The sequence below is a fragment of the Cryptomeria japonica genome, chromosome 2 (genome assembly GCF_030272615.1).
Source record: "Cryptomeria japonica chromosome 2, Sugi_1.0, whole genome shotgun sequence".
NCBI lineage: Eukaryota > Viridiplantae > Streptophyta > Pinopsida > Cupressales > Cupressaceae > Cryptomeria > Cryptomeria japonica.
In genome coordinates, this window is record NC_081406.1 from 59,727,120 (window position 1) to 59,747,390 (window position 20,271).

Consider the following 20,271-nt stretch of genomic DNA (forward strand, 5'->3'; position numbering starts at 1 on the left):
AACTTTTCTCACTCTATGACAAAATTTGGCAATTTTTACAACTTTTCTACCAATCCTCAATCCTAATGTTTTGTTCACAAATTCCTGACTCAACAATTGAGTTCTTGACCTGATTACACCCTAAGGACAAGAAATTGCATCCCTAGGACATTCCAAAGGTCGATCAACACACCTAACTTGGAGCAAATAGACATACGCTTCTCACAAGCAAAAGGTAAAAACTACAACTATTGCCAAGCTAAAGACGACTTAAACAAAACACTAAGCTAAGAAGCGAAAAAAGTGGGGGTCCCCATTTGCAATGGGGCGATGTGTGAAAACGTCACAACAGTTAACACATCTAACACCCTATGTATTCTATGTAGTTGAAAGAAATTAATAGATACTCTCTTTCAGGATGCTCGTCTAGAATGAATATTTGAGTGTGGCTGCAGGTAGAATATGATTACCTACTCATTGCTTCTCTAGTGAGGCCCTCAAGTTTCAACTACAATACACTTGGATGGCCTGAGATAGTTCCATAAAAATATGGCCTACAAGATATGGCTGGCTGCTAATGATTTCCTTAGGAAGACAAGATGCAGAAACAAAATTTAGTTAGGATAATTACCCACTCCTTTTGGAAGAGTTCAATATTTTTAAAGGAATTTGAATGGTCACAACTAACATCAAAGCTAAGATTAATAGATTTTGAAAGGTTGCAGTCTATTCTTCTCAGGTCAACGGATCATAGGCAAGAAGTTCTAGCATTCAAAGGATGAGAATCTCAATGTAACTCTCGGTTTCTAAGCTGATATAGCTCTCCTGTTGTTTGGTGTAATATAAAATGCATTCCTTAAAAAAAAAACGTAACTCATGCCATGGTAGAATAAGAAAATCAAGTAAAAGTAACACTAAAAACCACTAATTAAATATACTAAGGTTTCTAAAAAGAATCTAATCACCTCATCTTCACCAAGCAAGTTATACATGATCGCAGCAGGTACTTTCATAGATGCATCACCAAGAGGAAGACCAAGTACAGCTCGTAAATGCTGCTCAAATTGTGAGACATAGCATGCTTCAATTGTATGATGACCACTGTTGTGGGGCCTAGGGGCGATTTCATTCAGCAAAATCTGCAGAACATTAGTAAACCCACTATAAAGTCATATTCATGTCTAAGGGTTGCCAGAATTACTGCTGTCAGTTTTATAGCATCTCAGACCTATAAGTGTTGTATACATGCACTGATGGAAAAGAATAAAGGAATTCATATGTTCCATAGCATTAGTTTCAATCCAGAGGATCATAAAATTCAATGGTCCTGCCAAGGTTCCAAATACAGGCACCACACACCTGACCATCTCCAGTAAGAAACAGTTCAACAGCAAAGACTCCAGCACCTTCAAGTGAACTAACAGCTCTTTCAGCCACTCGAACAGCTGTTTCTCTTATTTCTGTTGAAACATCTGCAGGTGCCTCCACCATATGGCAAATGCTATCCCTGAAAAATCAAAACACCACCATATATGATGAGAATGGTATGAAATTGTTTCAAGCAAGTCTATATCTACTGGGCTTTCTAGTCTATTTTATCCCTTATTCCTCGTTAACTGGAATGTTGAAACATACAACTCTCTATTCATCAATTCACAATAGACAATAAAAAGTCTCTGTTCAAAATATTTAGTTCTGCTACACTCACATAAATGAAATAAAAGTTGAGCATAAGAATATCATATGAGCCCATATCTGGTTATCTTATCAGGTGATTTAACAGAGTAGCCCAAACAAAATTGCTTTTGGCCATAAAAGTCAGATTCTAATTGTGAAGGGGATACTGGCTATTATGTCAAACTGTCACAAAATTATCAAATTTTAAAACAAGTTTTAGCCTATACTTGATTTCTTTCGGTTGTTAATTGTTCAGAAAGGATTCATTTCTTTGTCTTTGAGAGTGTGTGGACAGTGCACTAAATTCTAAAAGTCTTCTGAGCTTGACCTCAAAGAGATAATGTTTTCATCTCTAGAATAGTTTTACAAATTGTTACTAATAATTATCCAATTATATATCCTTTAATGATAGTTTCTGAAACTAATTATGACTATGTTTGCTAGGAATCATGTATAACAATTAAGAAGCACAAATAAGGTTTTCCTTTATTAGATGACAGTGTAAATCTACCAAATTCGTTATTACTTGCTACACCAGCACTTGAAACGTCCATTGGGCAACTGTAGGATGTAAAACATGTCTTGCAGAATGAATACAAATGATAAATGCAATTCCATATTTAAAAGCTTCTTATGTAAACAGAATGTATTTGAAAGCACAAGAGAGATCATCTATGAAAATCAGAGTTCCCAGACTCGCCGCGAGTCATGCGAGTTTGCTGAGTTGGCGAGTCGAGCCAAGCCCGGCGAGTTTTGACAACTCGTGACTCAGACTCGGCGAGTTTTTCTCATAACTCGGCTGACTCGCGAGTTAGGCGAGTTATGGAAAAACTCGTCGAGTCTGAGCTCCAGGACTCGCACCACGGCAAGTCAAATGTTTTGACTTGCAAAAAACAAAAAAAACATGAAGTTGTTTGACAAGTTAGTCTCTCTGTCAGGATTCATATATGGAATATAACATTTAAGTATAAGTGGCTTATACTTTAAGTTATATTCCATATATATTGTCAGGATGTTTGAGAGTGGTTTTGGACCTCCACGAGTTATAATGCAAAATCTAGTTTTTGGAGGATCCTTCAAATTTCCAGACTTAGTCAAATTTCAAGTCATTTCAGGATCAGGATGACATTCCAGACTTCTAAGGCGAGTTTGCTCTAACCTTGATGTAAGGGACGGTCCTAGGAGGACACTATGCATTCAACCAAGGTTTGATTTAGCAACTTGAAGCCTGACCGGATAGTACACAAAAACCCTAGGAATGATCTAAATAACCCCTAATCACTCAACTGACCTGACCTCCTTCACTCCACCTTGAGGAGATCCATGTGACTTGATGACCTTTGAGAAACTCAATCCCTTCAATGCAAAGGCTAAGACACTAAAACGACCAACAACAAAACTAAAAGAGCTAACCCTAGAAAGCAAAAAGTGGGGGTCTCCATTTGCAATAGGGCGATGTGTGAGTACCTCACAACAGGGATGTTTCTTAAATTTTTGAAAAAAGGGGGTGAGTTGGGGACATTTCCTACCTGTCCCCACATCCCAAAAACTCCCCCTATGGGGCACAAGGTTAATTTTGGCAAGGGACATGTCTCTGAGGAGCATATTTTCAAACCCTTCTAGCCTCACAATTCCCCCTTCCATCCAACATATATATAGCCCAAAAACTAAGAGGTCCAAGAAAGACCAAGGTCAACTATAGTGCCAAGGTAAAACCTAAGTTCAACAAGCACACTATTTAATGCTACCATACACAAGCACTCCTTAAAGTTTCCAAGTGAAGATGTTCATGATGTCTCATGTTGGTGCTCCCAGAATTTCAATTTGGCCAAAGAAAATACTAAACAGAAGCCCCAAACAAGTAGATACTCTACCAGCATGCCTTTCATGGCATAACAAGCTAGCACACATTATAATTGGGCTTTACTCAATAATGGGTGCATTAAACAAGTTTTAAATCGTTTAAAATCTCTTAATTTCAAGGGTTTTTTTATTTTGCCGAGTCATAGCTGAGTCACGAGTCAAGTCGGCCTTGCCGAGTCCGAGTCTGGGAACTTTGGTTATTTCCTTCAGCTACAGTTTTTGTTTATACTTATGTGATCAATATATACTTGTGTATGTGATCAAATTAGCTTCTATTTGATGATATTATTGTGTCTTTAAGGTTTATTTATTAAAGGGTGAATGAAACAAGTTTTAAATCCTTAAAAATTTCTAGATTTCTTGGGTTTTTCAATTTGCTGAGTTTTTGCACAGAGTCTAAGTCCAAAATCAGCTTGCCAAGTCCGAGCATCGTAAATATATATATATATAATGGATATTGTTCCTAGCAGCACGCAATTGGATAAGGCTGAAGTTGCTAGTATGTAAAGTTATGTGAGCTAGGTGAGTTGGCATTATAAAAAATATTTAGTGGGATATAAGTCATTGTATTCGAACAAAGAATACTATGGTTGTGTTTAATACCTTATCCCCAAGTCCATCTTTTCATTCACTACAAATTCCTTAATATTTCCTATTCAAATTTTAACCTTGGGCAATACCATTCATTAGCCAAACTTAAGATATGCAACAGCAGTTTAACTTTTTAAGTATATCAGCAAATTGGTATGCAATCAGCCATTGTTTACAGCTACAACTGGTAAATTAAATACAGAAAATAATAATGTACATGACAATGCATACTAGACACGGCCGTAAAATATATCTTTATTCGCACATGCAATTATAACAAAGAAGATGACCAGAGATGGTCGGCCAAGGATTACAATAGATCCGACTATAGTGTACTACTTTCCTTGTCGGTACACAACATATTTAAAGAACCCAACGATTGCTGAGAGGTACACAACCGTCAACCAACCGACGCATAACTACTCGAGAGTGACAACCCACTTAATACAATTATTTAATACACTGTTGAGTAACCAAAATTATCAAACATAACAATATGCGTTTTATGCCAACTACATAATCCCAACTTCCTCTCAAAAATTCTTCTTCAACTTGTGCATACGGAATCCTCCCCTTCCACTCTTGTTCGTACAGTATTTCTCCTTGGTCGTACGATATTTCTTGTGCCTGGCCGTACGGATTTCCCTCCACATTATTTTCCCTAGACGGATTCTTGATGTTTGTCACTCCTGTACGGCTCTCCGTACGAGCTTTTGTGACTTTCGTACGTACGGATTATCCCTTCAGCAAGTGGTCGATTACATAAGGAATCGTACGGTAATTCCGAAATTTGAGCAATGTCTTCCTCTTCCTTCTGTACGGACTTGTATTGTGATCTGCTACCTTCCACTCATACGAACTGGTATGGCAATTTACCGTTGTTGTCAATGTCCTCCCTTACCCGTACGGAATTGTACTGATGTCTTCATTCTTGACCAAAATGCGCAAATGTGTACGGCTTCTCCTCCCTGTTTTCCCCATGACTTCCCTAATCTCGTACGGGTGTGTACAGTATCTTCCTATTGTCTTCCACCGGATTTTGTACGGGTCCATACTGATGGCATACGAACAATTCTCTCCTTCAATCACACAATCTGCTCTTGTACTATACAACGTACGGACTGCTATAGTCCTTCCTCCTATGATACACTCTTTCCCTTCACCGTACGGCGTATGGCCTCCGCTTGTGCAAAGTTTTGCTTCGTATCCATGCAATGTACGAACTAGGTTCTACGCGTATCTCTGTGGGTTGTATGGTCTCCTTGTTGTGCGATCCCTTACTTCATAGGGTGTTCGGCCGGTGCCGTATGGCTGAGATGGAATTCGTTGTGGCTTGTACGGTTCCTTTTGTTTGATTTTGCCTCTCAATTCCATATTTTTTGACTATACGCTGGCATACAATCTGAATCCGTATGCGTATGATTTCCTTTCGTGCAGGCTCCCTTGTTCATACGGCCTCTGTTCTTCTTTCGTGGGCTTTTTCATTGCACTCTCCACCTTCGTATTACCACATGTATCATCGATAACTTTACATGCTTCCATGGGTTGCTCTTCACCGAGAGTTGTAGCTTCAAGGAAATTAGATGTTGGCGAAAATACCTCATAGTCCTCCATTTGCCAGTGGAATAGTCCATTCAGGGAACTCGTCTCATCTTCAAAGCAATCTTCTAGTTCGAGCACCCCTTCATTGTTGGGTTCCATGCCTTTCCTTCCTTCATCCATACCAAAGTCTCCACCCTCAGACTCTGAGTCGGAGGATGTCAATTCTTCACTCACCGCATGCTCCCTCAAGTCAATCACATATTTATGCCCTTCACTCTCGATGGAGAGTGTGTTCTTCTTCCAGTAATGATTTGCCTTCGCCATGATCAACCAACCTCTTCCGAGGAGGGCATCATAGGCCTTTTTCTCCAATGGAATGACGATGAAGTTGAGGAAGAAATGTTGGAGACAATAAAAACTTTTTGTGCCATAAGTGTTCCCAAGGGTTTGATACCATGCTAGTCGGCACCTACAAGATGAAATGTTGGTGGCCAGAGAGTTGGTTTGCCTAGACCTCTCCATGTTTCTTCTGGCAATACATTTACTCCAGAGTCGCCGTCCACAATGGTATTGGTCAACTTTTGTCCCATGATCTCCATTTCTACTACAGTTGGCTCCCGGCCAATACTCACAGTGAGCAGCATGGGGTCTACGGCCCATGTGCCAGATGGTTTTGCCGCTGGTTGGTCCATGGCAAATGTGCCAAGTGATTTTTCCACCGGCTCACGCTGTTCTTGCCCGATGATATTGTCACCAACTACATTTGTGAGGGCCATTTTCAATTGTGGCATAGTCTGTTGAAGGTCAAATACTCGTACTGGTATGGTAATTTGCAACATTTGTTTTATGATAGTTTTCTCGGACTCTGACTGTGGTGGAGTACTAGTGGCCCTTCGCTCCACTGCCATTGCCCGTTCAACATCCGCCTTTGCCTCTCGGAGTCTTTCCTTCTACGTACAGGGACCGGGGTACACTACTATTTTTCTTTGTAACCTCGTGATTGCGAGTACCTCCTCGTCTGGCTCTTTGACGTTGTTTACAATGCAAATACAAAAGAAGTACCAGAATAATCTTTCCATTAATGTCAAAGGATGTTCATATTATATCTGTCGTACATATTACATGTCACACGACTAACATTACATACCACAACACCCGGAGGTGATACAATATATGATTGCCGAAGGGGTGCGACCCAACCGTCGCGACTCCAACTACCTACCCGTCGGCTAACTAACTATTGATAATTAACATTACTAACTATACACTTTTTCCCGATAACATCATCCCCCCCAAGAAAAGAAGTCGACTCCGACGACTTAATACAAAATAGAGATGAATGGCAGGAACTACTGACGCTAGTCGGGCCCAGATCTTATACACTTGCTGCGTCCTCGCCTGAAAACCTTTTCTGCTACCAGCCAATGCTCAAGTGCGGATTTCACCAATATGGCTTCCTTGGCCATCACAATCCTCCTGTGCCTAACCCAAACTTGTCTGCAAAACACGTTTTTCAGTCTCAGCTTCCACCCACTGCTACTCAATTGATATGGTCTCCCTAGCCAATTTGTCCTCGATAGCCACCCGTGCTGCTCTCCCGGCATCCAACTCTTGGGTACGCTGAACTAAGTCTCACGCGACTATTGCCTCCAACCTGGTGGTCAGCTCCTCCCGAGCCCTCTATGCATCCACCACGGCAACCTCACGTCCCGCCGAGACATCCTCCGAGTAAGTGCGGATTTCACCAATATGGCTTCCTTGGCCATCACAATCCTCCTGTGCCTAACCCAAACTTGTCTGCAAAACACGTTTTTCAGTCTCAGCTTCCACCCACTGCTACTCAATTGATATGGTCTCCCTAGCCAATTTGTCCTCGATAGCCACCCGTGCTGCTCTCCCGGCATCCAACTCTTGGGTACGCTGAACTAAGTCTCACGCGACTATTGCCTCCAACCTGGTGGTCAGCTCCTCCCGAGCCCTCTATGCATCCACCACGGCAACCTCACGTCCCGCCGAGACATCCTCCGAGTTCCTCAAAGCGTACCAGTCATGCCTGGAGGTGACCACAATCCGCTGGCACAAATGCTAGGAGACACCTCAAATCCGCCATCACACTCCCCAAAGGCTAAAAACTGAACTGAATAACTCCCTGGTGTCATACAACTGTGCGGACCTGCAATGCCTTCCCTCAAACTCTGTTTGTTCCCAACCTCCAAATCCGTCTCCCTCTACGGCTTATGGCATTCCCGCCAATGCTTAGCTGCAGGCTTCCTTCTCACAGTACGGACAAGCACAACACTTCCCGTGGTATTCTGTAGCTCCAAAATAAACTGGGGTCTGGGGGCAACGCCCCCAGCGGGGTCGAGGGGCAGCGCCCCCGCGGGGTCAAAAACCCTTCTTCTACACTCCAATATTTTCAGTGTCCAGGCTCCAGATGTCATCGAATCATTTTTCAATCCGTCGTCGTTTTTTTTTTTTTTTTTTTTTAGGCACTGTAATGTCCCGCCATACCACCTCCAATCGTGCGGTGTAATTGGTTCTTTCTGCATTTGTGCGGTGATTGTCTTCCCTTCGGCTGCTTTTCTTCCTTCGGCATGTGCGGCTTTCCCTTCGGTAGCTTTTTATCTCCTTCGACATGTGCGGCTTTCCCTTCGGTAGCTTTTTATCTCCTTCGGTAGGCGGCTTTATGCCCACGCGGCCCTTCGCGGCTTCCACCGCACGATGGGCTCCACCTTCGGTGGTGCCACCGCACGGTGGATTCCACCTTCGGTGGTGCCACCGCACGGTGGGTTCCACCATCGGTGGCTTCCACCGCACGGTGGGTTCCACCTTCGGTGGTGCCACCGCACGGTGGTGTCCATCGTTGGTGGTGCCACCGTACGGTGGTCTCTTTTCCTTCGTTTTTCTTTCTTTCTTCTTTCTTCTTTTTTTTTTTTTTTTAATTTTTTTTTTTGACCGTACGGTCGCCTGTCATACGACCGTACGGTGTTTTTTTTTTTTTTTTTTTTTTCCCCTCCTCTCCTAATTTAGATGTCTTAGAAAGTCGTCTGTTCGGGTCCCCTGTCTCTGGGATTGCCCTTCATCCTTCTCGGTTTTCCTCGCTCGACAGTCTCCTGTTTTGGTCCTATACCTGGCGAGTCGCCTGCCCGGCCTCTCGAGTCTCCTTCCATCCTCTCGGGTCCCCCTCCGGACTCTCGAGTGTCTGTCTGGCCTCTCGGGTCCCCTGCGCGCTTCGCGTGGTAAGGTTTCAATTTGTACCCGTTGGTGGCCAATCTATTTTCACTAGTCATTGAAAGACCTGGAACCACAAATTCTACAGGGACCACGACCTCCTTCCCGTACATAAGAAGAAGAAGGATAATAAAGATTTTGAAGGCTGCGGCCTTCCACACAGGGTTCCAATCGGTGCCGACACCCTTCGGATTATTTACGTCGCCAGGGTTTGGGGCGTCTCCCTTCCAATATTCTTTGTATTCCGGCAGGTACACCTCTGTTGGTTGCTCTAGTTCCTCTACTTCGAGCCTGTAGCTTTGGAACATTTCGTAATCTTCCATCTGCCAATGGAAGAGCCCGTTAAGTGAGCATCTCTCATCTTCAGAACATCCCTCCAATTCTAGCACCCCTTCACTGTTCGGCTCCATCGCGTTCTTGCCCTTACTTTCATCGGGACCCCCTTCCCCTTTATTAGAGTCCTCCGAGTCGGAAGAGGCGAGCTCTTCGCCGACATTTTGGGTGTGTAGGTCAATGGTATATTTTCGCCCTCCCTTCTCCATGGAAAGTGTATTTTTCTTCCAGTTGTGGTTTACCCTTGCGTTGATCAACCACACTCTCACCAGGATGGCGTCATAGCCTTTCTTCTTCGAGGGAATGACCACGAAATCTAACAAGAATGGTTGCGTACCAATTGTCACTTACTGGGCCATCAACAGGCCGAGTGGCTTAATGCCGTGTTGGTCCGCTCCCACCAGGTTGAATGTGGGTGGCCACAGGGTGGGCTTCCCCAGCCGCTTCCATGTTTCTTCTGGTAGTACATTCACCCCAGATCCACCGTCCACAATGGTGTCCTTCAGAATGGTCCCACAGATACCCATTTCTACCACAGCTGGGTGTCTACCACTGCTCAAGGCTAGTAACATCGGGTCAGTCGAAGGGCTGACGGAAACCTCCACCTGTGGTGTACTCTTCGTAGCGGTGGCGGGAACCCCTACCTGTGGTGCACTCGACAATGCGGTGCTTTGCACATTGGTGAGGATGGCAGTCCTCAATTGTGGCATAGAGTCTAGAAGGTCTTTTACCTTTATCGGCACCTCCATCTGCAATATTTTCCCAATGATGTTATTTTCCACTTCCGTACGGAATGATGTACTCGCCACCTCGTTGTCCCGTCGTTCGGTTGTCATCTCACGTTCAATATTGGCCTTTGCCTCCCGTAATCTCTCCTTCTCCGTACGGGGGTCGGGATAAGTGGCTTTTTTCGTCTGGGCGCGAGTGATCGCCAGTACTTCTTTCTCACCAGTCTTCTCAGCCTTCTCAATGTTGAGGAGATTCACCCCTGCCTGCGGGCAATTTGCGTCCTCATGGTCGCCTGGCCCACACCAACGGCAGAGGTGCTGAGGGGTGGCTTCCTTCGTGCAATCACGGGCGAAGTGCCCCCACTGATTACAGGCCCTACATTGGATAATTGGCCGGCCCTTGACGTCATACTGGATACGGCTTCCGTTATTGGTATTGTTGCTATTCCTTCCACCGCCGCGTCTGTTGTCCCGGTATCCTCCAGATGATGCATTATTGTTTGCCTCCGATGTGGATGGCTGCTCCTGCGCAAAGAGCACTTGCTGGTTACGTGCCTTCAGATTGTATGGGCATTCCTTCGTAGAATGACCCATAATCTGGCAGATGTCGCAAAATGCCTTCTTGGGACAGGCACCTTTCGTGTGGCCGCTCTCCTTACACTCCGTGCACCATAGTTCATCGTCCTTACTTGTAGTCCCCTTCATTGTCTTAAATTCTTTTAACATCCTTTCCATATCTTTTTGAAGGGCTGTGACTTTCTTCCTCGGCTTCTCGTCACTACTACTCTCTTCTTCCGATGTGTCATCATCTTCAGATGATGATGAAGGTCTATTCTTCTTCTTTTTGGCCGTCTTATTTTCACTTTCCAGGTCCATGGCCCGGTTGTATGCGTCGTCGTAGGATGTTGGAGGCACAATTTTCATCTTCCGTCGTAGCTTAGGGTTCAAACCCTCGACAAACCACCTCTTCTTCAAGCCATCGGCCGGTTGGCTTTCCATTTTCCCGACTAACTCTTTTAGTCGGCGCCCGTACGCCCGTACGGTCTCCTTCTTTCCTTGCTTTGTTCCGTAGATTTCGGAAACTATCTCGTTATCATCTCGGAGACGCCGGAATTCCTTCTCGAATGCCTTCTTCAATTCATCCCACGTAGTTACACTGGTTTTATCCAAGTCTGCATACCAGTCAATAGCCACTCCTCTCAGTGTGGCGGGGAACTGCTTCATCCATTCATCCTGGTCAGTCACCCCGTTGGCTGTCCAGATGGTTTCGCATGTACGGCAATGCCGTGCGGGATCATCTTTGCTATCCCCGTTGAATTTGGGTAACTTCTGTTTGGTCGCCATTGATGGAAATCGTCTACTTGGAGGTGGTTGTGGCTGTGTCTGCCCTCCGGTGCTGCTCCCTCCGATGCCGCTAATGCCTCCTGTGGTGGTGACCAAAGGTACGGTGTTCTGCCTTGTACCTACCGTGCGGTTACTTCCTCCGATGCCGCTGATGTCTCCTGTGGTGGTGACCGAAGGTACAGTGTTCTGCCTTATACCTACCGTGCGGTTAACTTCCCCTTCGTCGTCACCCGTGCCAGGCTCCCTTCGGTGATCCTCCCTTTGTGGCACTTCGTCGTCACCCGTGCCCGGCTCCCTTCGGTGATCCTCCCTTTGTGGCGTGAGAGATAAGTTTTTGAACCGATCTCGAGTCTCTTCAACTAGTTCTCTCCGTAACCTAGTTTCCTCCAGAAACTCTTCAAGGCTTCTCGCTCTACCGTAGTCTGGCGACGCGTAGAAATTCCCCTCGGCTTCTGCACCTTCCGTGACACCTCCTTGGTTCCCTTCGGGCAACCCTTCGGCAGGTCGTCCTTCGGCAAGTTGCCTTAGCCTCCGTCTACGTTCTACACGTTGTTCCAGAATCAAAGCCTTCTGCGCAGCCTCCCACTCGTCGGTTTCTAATTTCTTATTTCTGTCTTTATTCAGTAAATTGGGCATTAATTGTGGTACAATTTCATGTTTCTCAACACATAAATCAAAACACAACACGTCTTTATTAATTCATTCTTTTGTATACAATCAACATAATTCTTCTGCTTCTAACAGTGTTCTTTATTTCTCTCCTTTCACAATTTAAGGATTATTTGTCCTTTGTCGGTCTTCCGTACGTCCGTCATCCTGGCGCTCATGAAATTCTCGTAAAATTTGCTGTCGTCGGTTCTCCGGGTTTACTTCACCAACGGGTAGGCCCATTGTGTCTGTGCGCCATCCGTGTCTTCCATTCCTGAGTTCGTCCCGGCAACGGCGCCAAATGTTTACCTCACTGGGTAAACAGGAAGAATACAGAAATCGAACAGTAATGCACAATGCAAATACAAAAGAAGTACCAGAATAATCTTTCCATTAATGTCAAAGGATGTTCATATTATATCTGTCGTACATATTACATGTCACACGACTAACATTACATACCACAACACCCGGAGGTGATACAATATATGATTGCCGAAGGGGTGCGACCCAACCGTCGCGACTCCAACTACCTACCCGTCGGCTAACTAACTATTGATAATTAACATTACTAACTATACACTTTTTCCCGATAACAGACGTCCAACATATTTACCCCTTTTTGCTTTGGACAATTGGTGTCTTCATGGTCACTTGGTCCACACCATTTGCACAATAATTGTACATTGTCTTTTTTGTTTTGGCAATCTTTCGCAAAGTGTCCCCATTCACTTCGGCACTGTATGATAGGACGTCCTCTAGAGTCGTACTGTATTTGGTTTCGCCCTCGTTGATTTCCATAACCGCTTTGCGATACATTTTGCGATTTCGATGGGCTGGACTCTCCCTATGTGAAGAGTACTTATGTACTTCTCATCTTCAAATTGTACGGGCACTCCTTGATTGAATGCCCCAGCACTTGGCCAATTTCACAAGTCATATTTCTAGGACAATTACCATTCGTGTGCCCCTCCCTTTTGCATTTAGTACACCATAGTTCATGTAATGTCCCCATTTTCGTGAGCATCAAAGTTTGAGGGATTGGCTCTTGTAGGCTAACATGTTTGGATAGAGTCGCAATGGCAGTTCCACTTCTTCAATCCAGTCTTGAGTTCAGCTCCAAGGCCTTTGCAGTCAATGTGTGGACTTAGTTGAGGGACATACTATTTATAGTAAGTCTATATGGCAGCAGTGTTATCTTTAGTCAGGGCACCTGGACACATGGGGATTATTCAGTGTTGACTCTAGCTTCAAAAAGTGTTAGAATAATAATTTCTTATATTGTTAATGGTCAACTTAGGTTGTTAGATTTCATTAATGTATCTACAATATTAGGTACACAGGGGTAGGTAATATCATTAATTTCTACAATGTTTTGTATTTCTATAAATTGTAATCTTTACCAGTTAATATGAACTAAGATATTTTACCAGTGAATCTGATTTTCACATGGTATCAGAGCTAGGGCACGGAACCTGTTTTTTTCCAGAAAATTTGCACATTTTTTAACGACCTAGGGTTTTTGCAACTTCGCCTAGGGTTTTGACCCTATGTTTCAAAGAGAAATTTTTTCGATCGCAAATTCTTGGTGGGTTTTTCGAAACCTCAACTAGGTCACCATCAGATTTTTTTGGGTCTGCAGATTTTTTTCGAGTAGGGTTTATGCACATTCGACTAGGGTTTTGACCCTTCAGTTCAAGTCAAAATTTTATTCTAATTGCAGATTCTTGGTGGGTTTTTCGAAACCTCAACTGGGTCACCATCAAATTTTTCTGGGGCTGCAGATTTTTTTTCGCCTAGGGTTTTGACACTCTGTTTCAAGGCAAAAAAAATTTCCGGTTGCACAATCGTTGTGGGTTTTTCGAGAGCTCAACTGGGTTGTCGTTGGATTTTTCTAGGTGCATCATTTTTCCTGTCGTTTTTTGAGCCCGCGGAAATGACCCTTCATTTTCAGAAAAATTATTCTGATTGCAAAGTCTATCTGGGTTTTTCGCAAGGGTTTTTGGGTCTTTGTCAGTCAAAAATTTTACCTCGAAAACTGTGCTAGGGTTTTGAGATTATCTTCTTCATTTCAAGTCAGAAAAAAAATTATTTGCAGAATCTTTATGGGTTTTTTGAGATCTAAATTGAGTTGTCATCAGATTTTTTCGAGTCTTCCGAAAAATTTATGCCTCAAAAACCATGCTAGGGTTTCAGTTTCTACCTCTGAATCCAAATTGCAGAATTTATTTCTAAAAACCCTTTGTTTTCATCCTCTGGTTTTTGTGCATTCGTGCCTTCACCAGTTCTACCTTGGGGTACGTGATGGCATCGTTGACGAACATTATGCTCGAAAGCAGCTAGAAGTTCAATGGCCGCAACTACGACACCTGGAAGCAATGTATGTTGATGATTTTTGAGTAACAATGTCTTGATGCAGTTGTTCTAGGCGTGTCTCAACATCCAGACATTGCCGAAAAAGATCAGGACAAATGGGATGAGCGCAACCGAGAAGCCGTCATGCTCATCAAACTCTCTGTTACCGATGAGCAGCTACCTCAAGTACCGTCCAGCAAAACTGCGAAGGAAATATGGGATCATTTGAAGTGTCTTCATGAAACCTCTGACAAGAGTAGAGCGTTCTTTCTTAAGAATATGCTCTTCACAATCATGATGGATGAGAAAACATCTCTTCAGGAGAATCTGACAAAGATCAAGGATATTCGCGACCAGTTGGAAGCTATTGGTCGAAATGGAGGAAGATATGGTGGTCATTACTCTGAAGAGTCTCCCACACTCGTATGAGCATTTCATCAAAACATTCAATATCACTTCCACCGACGTCGATTTGAAGTTTTCCGATCTTTGTAACAAGCTTTTACAGCAAGATCGGTGGCAACAGCAGTTTGGAAGCAATACCAGTTCTCCCTCCACCGAGCAAGCGTTCTCTGCAAAATCTTCTAATAAGAACAAAGGGAAGGCTCAATCTTCTCAGCCGAAAGGCTCTGATTCTTCTCGAGACAACAAGAAGAAGAAGAAATTTCAGTGCAATTATTGTCACAAGTTTGGTCACATGAAGGCCGAGTGTCGAATTCGATTGGCTTCTGAACAAAAGAAGCAGGGAAGGTCTCAACAGAAAGCAAATGTCGCCGAACACTGAGCAGAAAGAATCTGCTTTCTATGCTTTTATGGCCAAGAGAATAGCATATCCAATACACTCTTCTGCCTGGTATATTAATTCAGGAGCTTCACGGCATTTTAATCATCGTCAGGATTGATTCACGAAATTTGAACCATTTTCGGATTCAATAATCTTCGGAGGAGGAGAAGAGTACACAGTTGTTGATAAGGGCACTATCCAAATTCACTCAGGAGGTAGAAATTTAATTTTTCTTGATGTCTACTATGTTCTAGGCATGGAACACAATCTCCTCTCTGTCAGTCAGATCATGAAGCATTCTCCTCAATTAGATGTTGTCTTCAGTCCGTCCATCTGCAACATCGTTGATAGGGAGACTCGTACTACAATCGCTATGGGACTTGAAGATCATGGTTTGTATAGACTTGCTGATTCCAGTGATTCTCAAGAGCATGCTTTGGTTGCTAGGAGTACATCCATTAGAACACTTTGGCATCAGCATTATAGACACTTAAACATTCACTATCTCTCTCAGTTATATCTGGAGGGTTTGGTTGCTGGTCTACCTAAGATCCAACCTCAAAATCATGGAGTTTGTCCAGCCTGTCAAGCTTGGAAGCAGCATCGGACACCATTCTCGGATGATGATTCTTGGCGAGCCTCCAAGGTCCTTCAATTGGTTCACGCTGATGTATGTGGGCCAATGAACACTCCATCTGTTACTAGTTGCAGGTACTTCTTGTTATTTGTTGACGATTTCAGTCGTAAAATGTGGGTGTATTTTCTGAAAAATAAATCAAATGCATTCAATACATTTCAGTAATTTAAGGCCTTAGTTGAGAAAGAATTTGGCTCTCAAATTGTCACTCTAAGGTTAGATAATGGGGGGGAGTTTTGTTCCAATGACTTCTCTACATTTTGTGCAACACATGGCATTAAACGCCAACTCACCACACCATACACCCCTCAACAGAATGGTGTCGTTGAACGTAGAAATCGCACCATTACTGAAATGGCTCATTCTATGATAGAGCATCGCAATGTTCCTAAGAAATACTGGGCTGAAGCAATTTACACTGTAGTCTACCTCCTGAATAGGTCACCTACCCATGTCGTCGAGAAGATGACTCCTGAAGAAGCCTGGTCAGGACGCAAGCTGAAAGTGGGCCATTTGAAAGTCTTCGGTTCTACAACTCATGTATGGATTCCAGACGCTAAGCGTGCTAAGATGGATTTAAAGAGCCAAACACTTATGTTTACTAGTTACAGTGACAACCACAAGGCCTACAGGTTGATTGATGTGGAGGCAGATCGTCTCATTTTCAGTTGTGATGTTGTGGTTGATGAGACTACTGGTCCATTTATGCCTTCTACTACTCCTACTCCTGCAACTCCGTCTATGAAGACTCCTGATGTTGGTGTCCGTCTTCCTCTTGGTTCCCATGATGGGAGGGCTTCAAAGCATTCCGACTCTCAAGATGAGGAATCTACCGATCCAACACCACCTAATTTGTCACGGGATTTGCATCCAAATGACTTTGTTCCGAAAACTCCAGGGGATATTGTTCCTCCAATGCCAGATGTTGGTACTTTTACCCTGATGCCTAAGTAGTGGGCCAAGACTATCGAAGATCTTCATGATGATGAGCTTATTGAGGGCAGATCCGCTCGCACAAAGAGAAAGCAACAGAATACAGTCAACTTTGCACTTATAGCCAACATTCACAGCATCCATGAGCCCCAGACATATTCCGAGGCTAAAGGCATTCTTGAGTGGGAAAAGGCTATGGAGACCGAATACCATAGTCTTCTAAAGAATCACACTTGGGTTCTTTCTGATTTGCCTCTTGGGAAGAAACCTATCAGCTATAAATGGGTTTACAAAGTCAAGTATCATGCAGATGGTACTTTGGATAAGTACAAGGCCAAATTGGTTGCTCGGGGTTTTACACAGTGGGAGGGCATTGACTATGAGGAGACTTTTGCTCCTACTGCCAAGATGAGTACAATTCGTCTTCTTCTCGCTATCGTAGCTCAGTTTGGATGGAAACTTCATCAAATGGATGTTAAGAGTGCATTTCTCAATGGTGACTTGCAGGAAGAAGTTTATATGACTCAACCTCTTGACTTCGGGAACATCAGGTTTGCAGATTGGTAAAAGCCCTCTATGGCCTGAAGCAAGCCCCTAAGGCTTGGTACTTCAAGATTGATCAGTATTTGGTTGAATATGGTTTTCAACGCAGTCCCTCTGACACTAATTTGTATGTCAACCTATCTAGTGATGATATCCTTTTTCTTGTTGTCTATGTGGATGACTTGATCATTATTGGCAATTCAGCACATTTGATTACAGCCATCAAACATGACTTGTGCCAAGCTTTTGACATGACAGATTTGGGGCTTCTCCATTATTGCTTAGGTGTTGAAGTGTGGCAAACTAGTGATAGTATCTTTATTTCACAGTCCAAGTATGCCCGCAATTTGCTTGACAAGTTTCGAATGTAGGATTGTAATCCTGCTTCCATACCTATGGAGAAAGGGCTGAAGTTATCAGCCAAGTCTGATTCACCTGCTGTAGATGAGACTGAATTCAGGCAACTAGTAGGCAGCCTCATCTATCTCATTGCCACTAGACCTGACATCAGTTTTGCTATCAGCTACATCTCTCGCTTCATGACAGCCCCAAAAGTTGATCATTGGATTGCAGCGAAGCGAGTGCTGAGATATGTGAAAGGCACTTCAGACTATAGCATTCTGTATGGCAAGTGCAACGATCCAAAGCTGATTGGTTATACTGACTCAGATTGGGCAGGATCAGTAGATGACAGAAAATCCACTTCTGGGTATGCATTCAATTTGGGTACTGGTGCCGTCACTTGGAGCAACAAGAAGCAACAAGCCGTGGCTCTTTCCTCAACCGAAGCCGAATACCAGGGAACAGTCAAGGCCGCATGTGAGGCAGTTTGGCCCTGAAGGATGCTATCTGACATGCAGATGCCACAGACAAGTCCTTCTCCCTTGTATACTGATAATCAAGGGGTGCTCAAACTGGCCAAAAATCCAGTCTTCCATGAACGTACCAAGCATGTCGAACTTCATTGTCACTACATCCGCAAGCTGGTAGAAGACAGATCAGTTCAGTTGCAGTATGTTCCGACAACGGATCAGACTGTGGATATTCTCACCAAGTCTTTGAGTCCGGATAAATTTGTAAAATTCAAGGGGCAACTTGGTGTTTTTGATAGATTGACCATTAAGGGAGGGTGTTAGAATGATAATTTCTTATATTGTTAATGGTCAACTTAGGTTGTTAGATTTCATTAATGTATCTACAGTATTAGGTAGATAAAGGTAGGTAATATCATTAATTTCTATAGTGTTTTATATTTCTATAAATTGTAATCTTTACCAGTTAATATGAACTAAGATATTTTACCAGTGAATCTGATTTTCACAAACGGCACATCAAAAGACTGAATATTGAGGGAGATATTAATGTTTTAGTGGTTAAGTTATTAAATTAACTTATATGGATATTATAAAGTCAAAAAGTGACTTTATTAAAATTAAAAGCCACTTAAATATTATAAAGTGATTTTTATTAAATCACTTAAGTGAATTTGGACGCCCAAAAGCAAATTAAACTATAGAGAGTAAATTAAATACATTTAAATGTATTTAACGACTTTGGGAGTACTTTCTTGGGAAACGTGTCATTTGGAGTTATTATGAAGTTATATTATTAGCTTTATTAAAGTGGGCCACTTAAATTATATAAAGTGAATATCAAAAGGGTACACCCAAGTGGGGAATTAATTCAAATGTTGCATAAAGTATATTAAATACGTTTTATTTAACTCCCTTCAACGAGGAAATCACACTTTTTGGAGAATTATGCCTTTTTGGGTTTATAAAGGCAAAGCAAGCAATTCAACCTCTATTATTGATTATTGATTATTTGACATTGCTTGTTATTTTGCTCTGTGGAATTCTTTGACAAGGGTTTTAGAGGTTTGGCCATTGGAGAATGAAAAATTTTCGTGGATCTGTGATTGTGAGGCTATGGAAGATCAGCTGAATTATTGCAATTGTGAAGGCTTCATTTAGGAGTCTTATTGTGCTTCAACAAAGATTCTTTTATCCAAATATTGCAGATTTTTCAATAATGAAAGGGCAAATCAGGTTAGACGCCCCTTTTAGCAGCATACTTCATTTCAATAAGTAGTCGTACAATTTCCCATTGCTGGCCGTACAATTCAGGCTTGGCACGTGCGGTCCTGGAAAGGGACGTTTTGTCCTGGAGGGTTGAAACGCCTTCCTTCTTGCATTTTGGTTGTACAATTTCCAATGCCTAGCACATACAAGGTATTCCATCACCTTTCTGGCTTGAAGAAATAATTTCCTAGACTTGTACACCTATTTTGGTTAGTTTCCCAGTTCTGACTGGCAAACTCCAGAATTTTTTATTTAAAATAAACTGAGGACCTAGGGGTATGTTTTATGTAATAGTTTCATTTGCAGCAGTTATCTAATTCATAATATAGATTCAATTGCCCTATATTTGGTATCTATTCAGTTTTATGAGCAATTCTTGCTTGGTGCACTTGTTATTTTTTATTCAAAATTGTTCAAAACCCTTGAAAAATCCAAAAACAAATCAGCAATAGTATTTCAGGACAGTTAGAACCAACAGGGTTCTTACAGTTCATTACCTTCTTTGTTGGTTCCTTTCTCAGCCTTCAATTCTTTCATCATTCTCAACATATCTCGTCGAAGGGCTCATACGGTTTTGGATTCTTCGTCACTGCTACCTTCGGTGCTCTCATCATCGTCGGTCTTCCTCTTCTCTCGAAAGGAGGTTTTGTTTTCACTCTCGATGTCCATCGCCCGATTGTAAGCATCGGCGTATGAGGACGAAGGCACCACTGTCATCTTCTTGCGCAGTGAGGGATCAATCCCTCCATGAACCATCTCTTCTTCAACCCGTCGGCTGGCTGGTTCTCCATCTTGTTCAACAATTCTTTGAGCCTGCGGTTGTAAGCGTGTACACTCTCATTTTTCCCTTGCTTGGTATAATAGATTTCGGCCACGATCTTGTTGTCATCCCTCAGGAGTTTGAATTCCTCCTGGAACACCCTCTTCAGATCACTCCATCTCATCCTGTGTTGGGCATTGAGGCCTGTGTACCAGTCAATGGCGATCCCCCGAAGGGTGGCG

General features: G+C 43.0%; 1 protein-coding gene across 1 annotated transcript in view; it reads right to left on the bottom strand.

Annotated features, from left to right (window-relative positions):
• Positions 1-20,271, bottom strand: part of LOC131060514 (phosphoribosylaminoimidazole carboxylase, chloroplastic) — a 180,877-nt gene that overhangs the window by 118,544 nt on the left and 42,062 nt on the right. Inside the window, exons 8-9 of the mRNA XM_057993756.2 lie at positions 1,339-1,486; positions 945-1,118 (exon numbers count right to left, since the gene is read on the bottom strand). Coding sequence (XP_057849739.2) covers positions 945-1,118; positions 1,339-1,486 — 322 coding nt within the window. The remainder of the gene's footprint in view (positions 1-944; positions 1,119-1,338; positions 1,487-20,271) is intronic.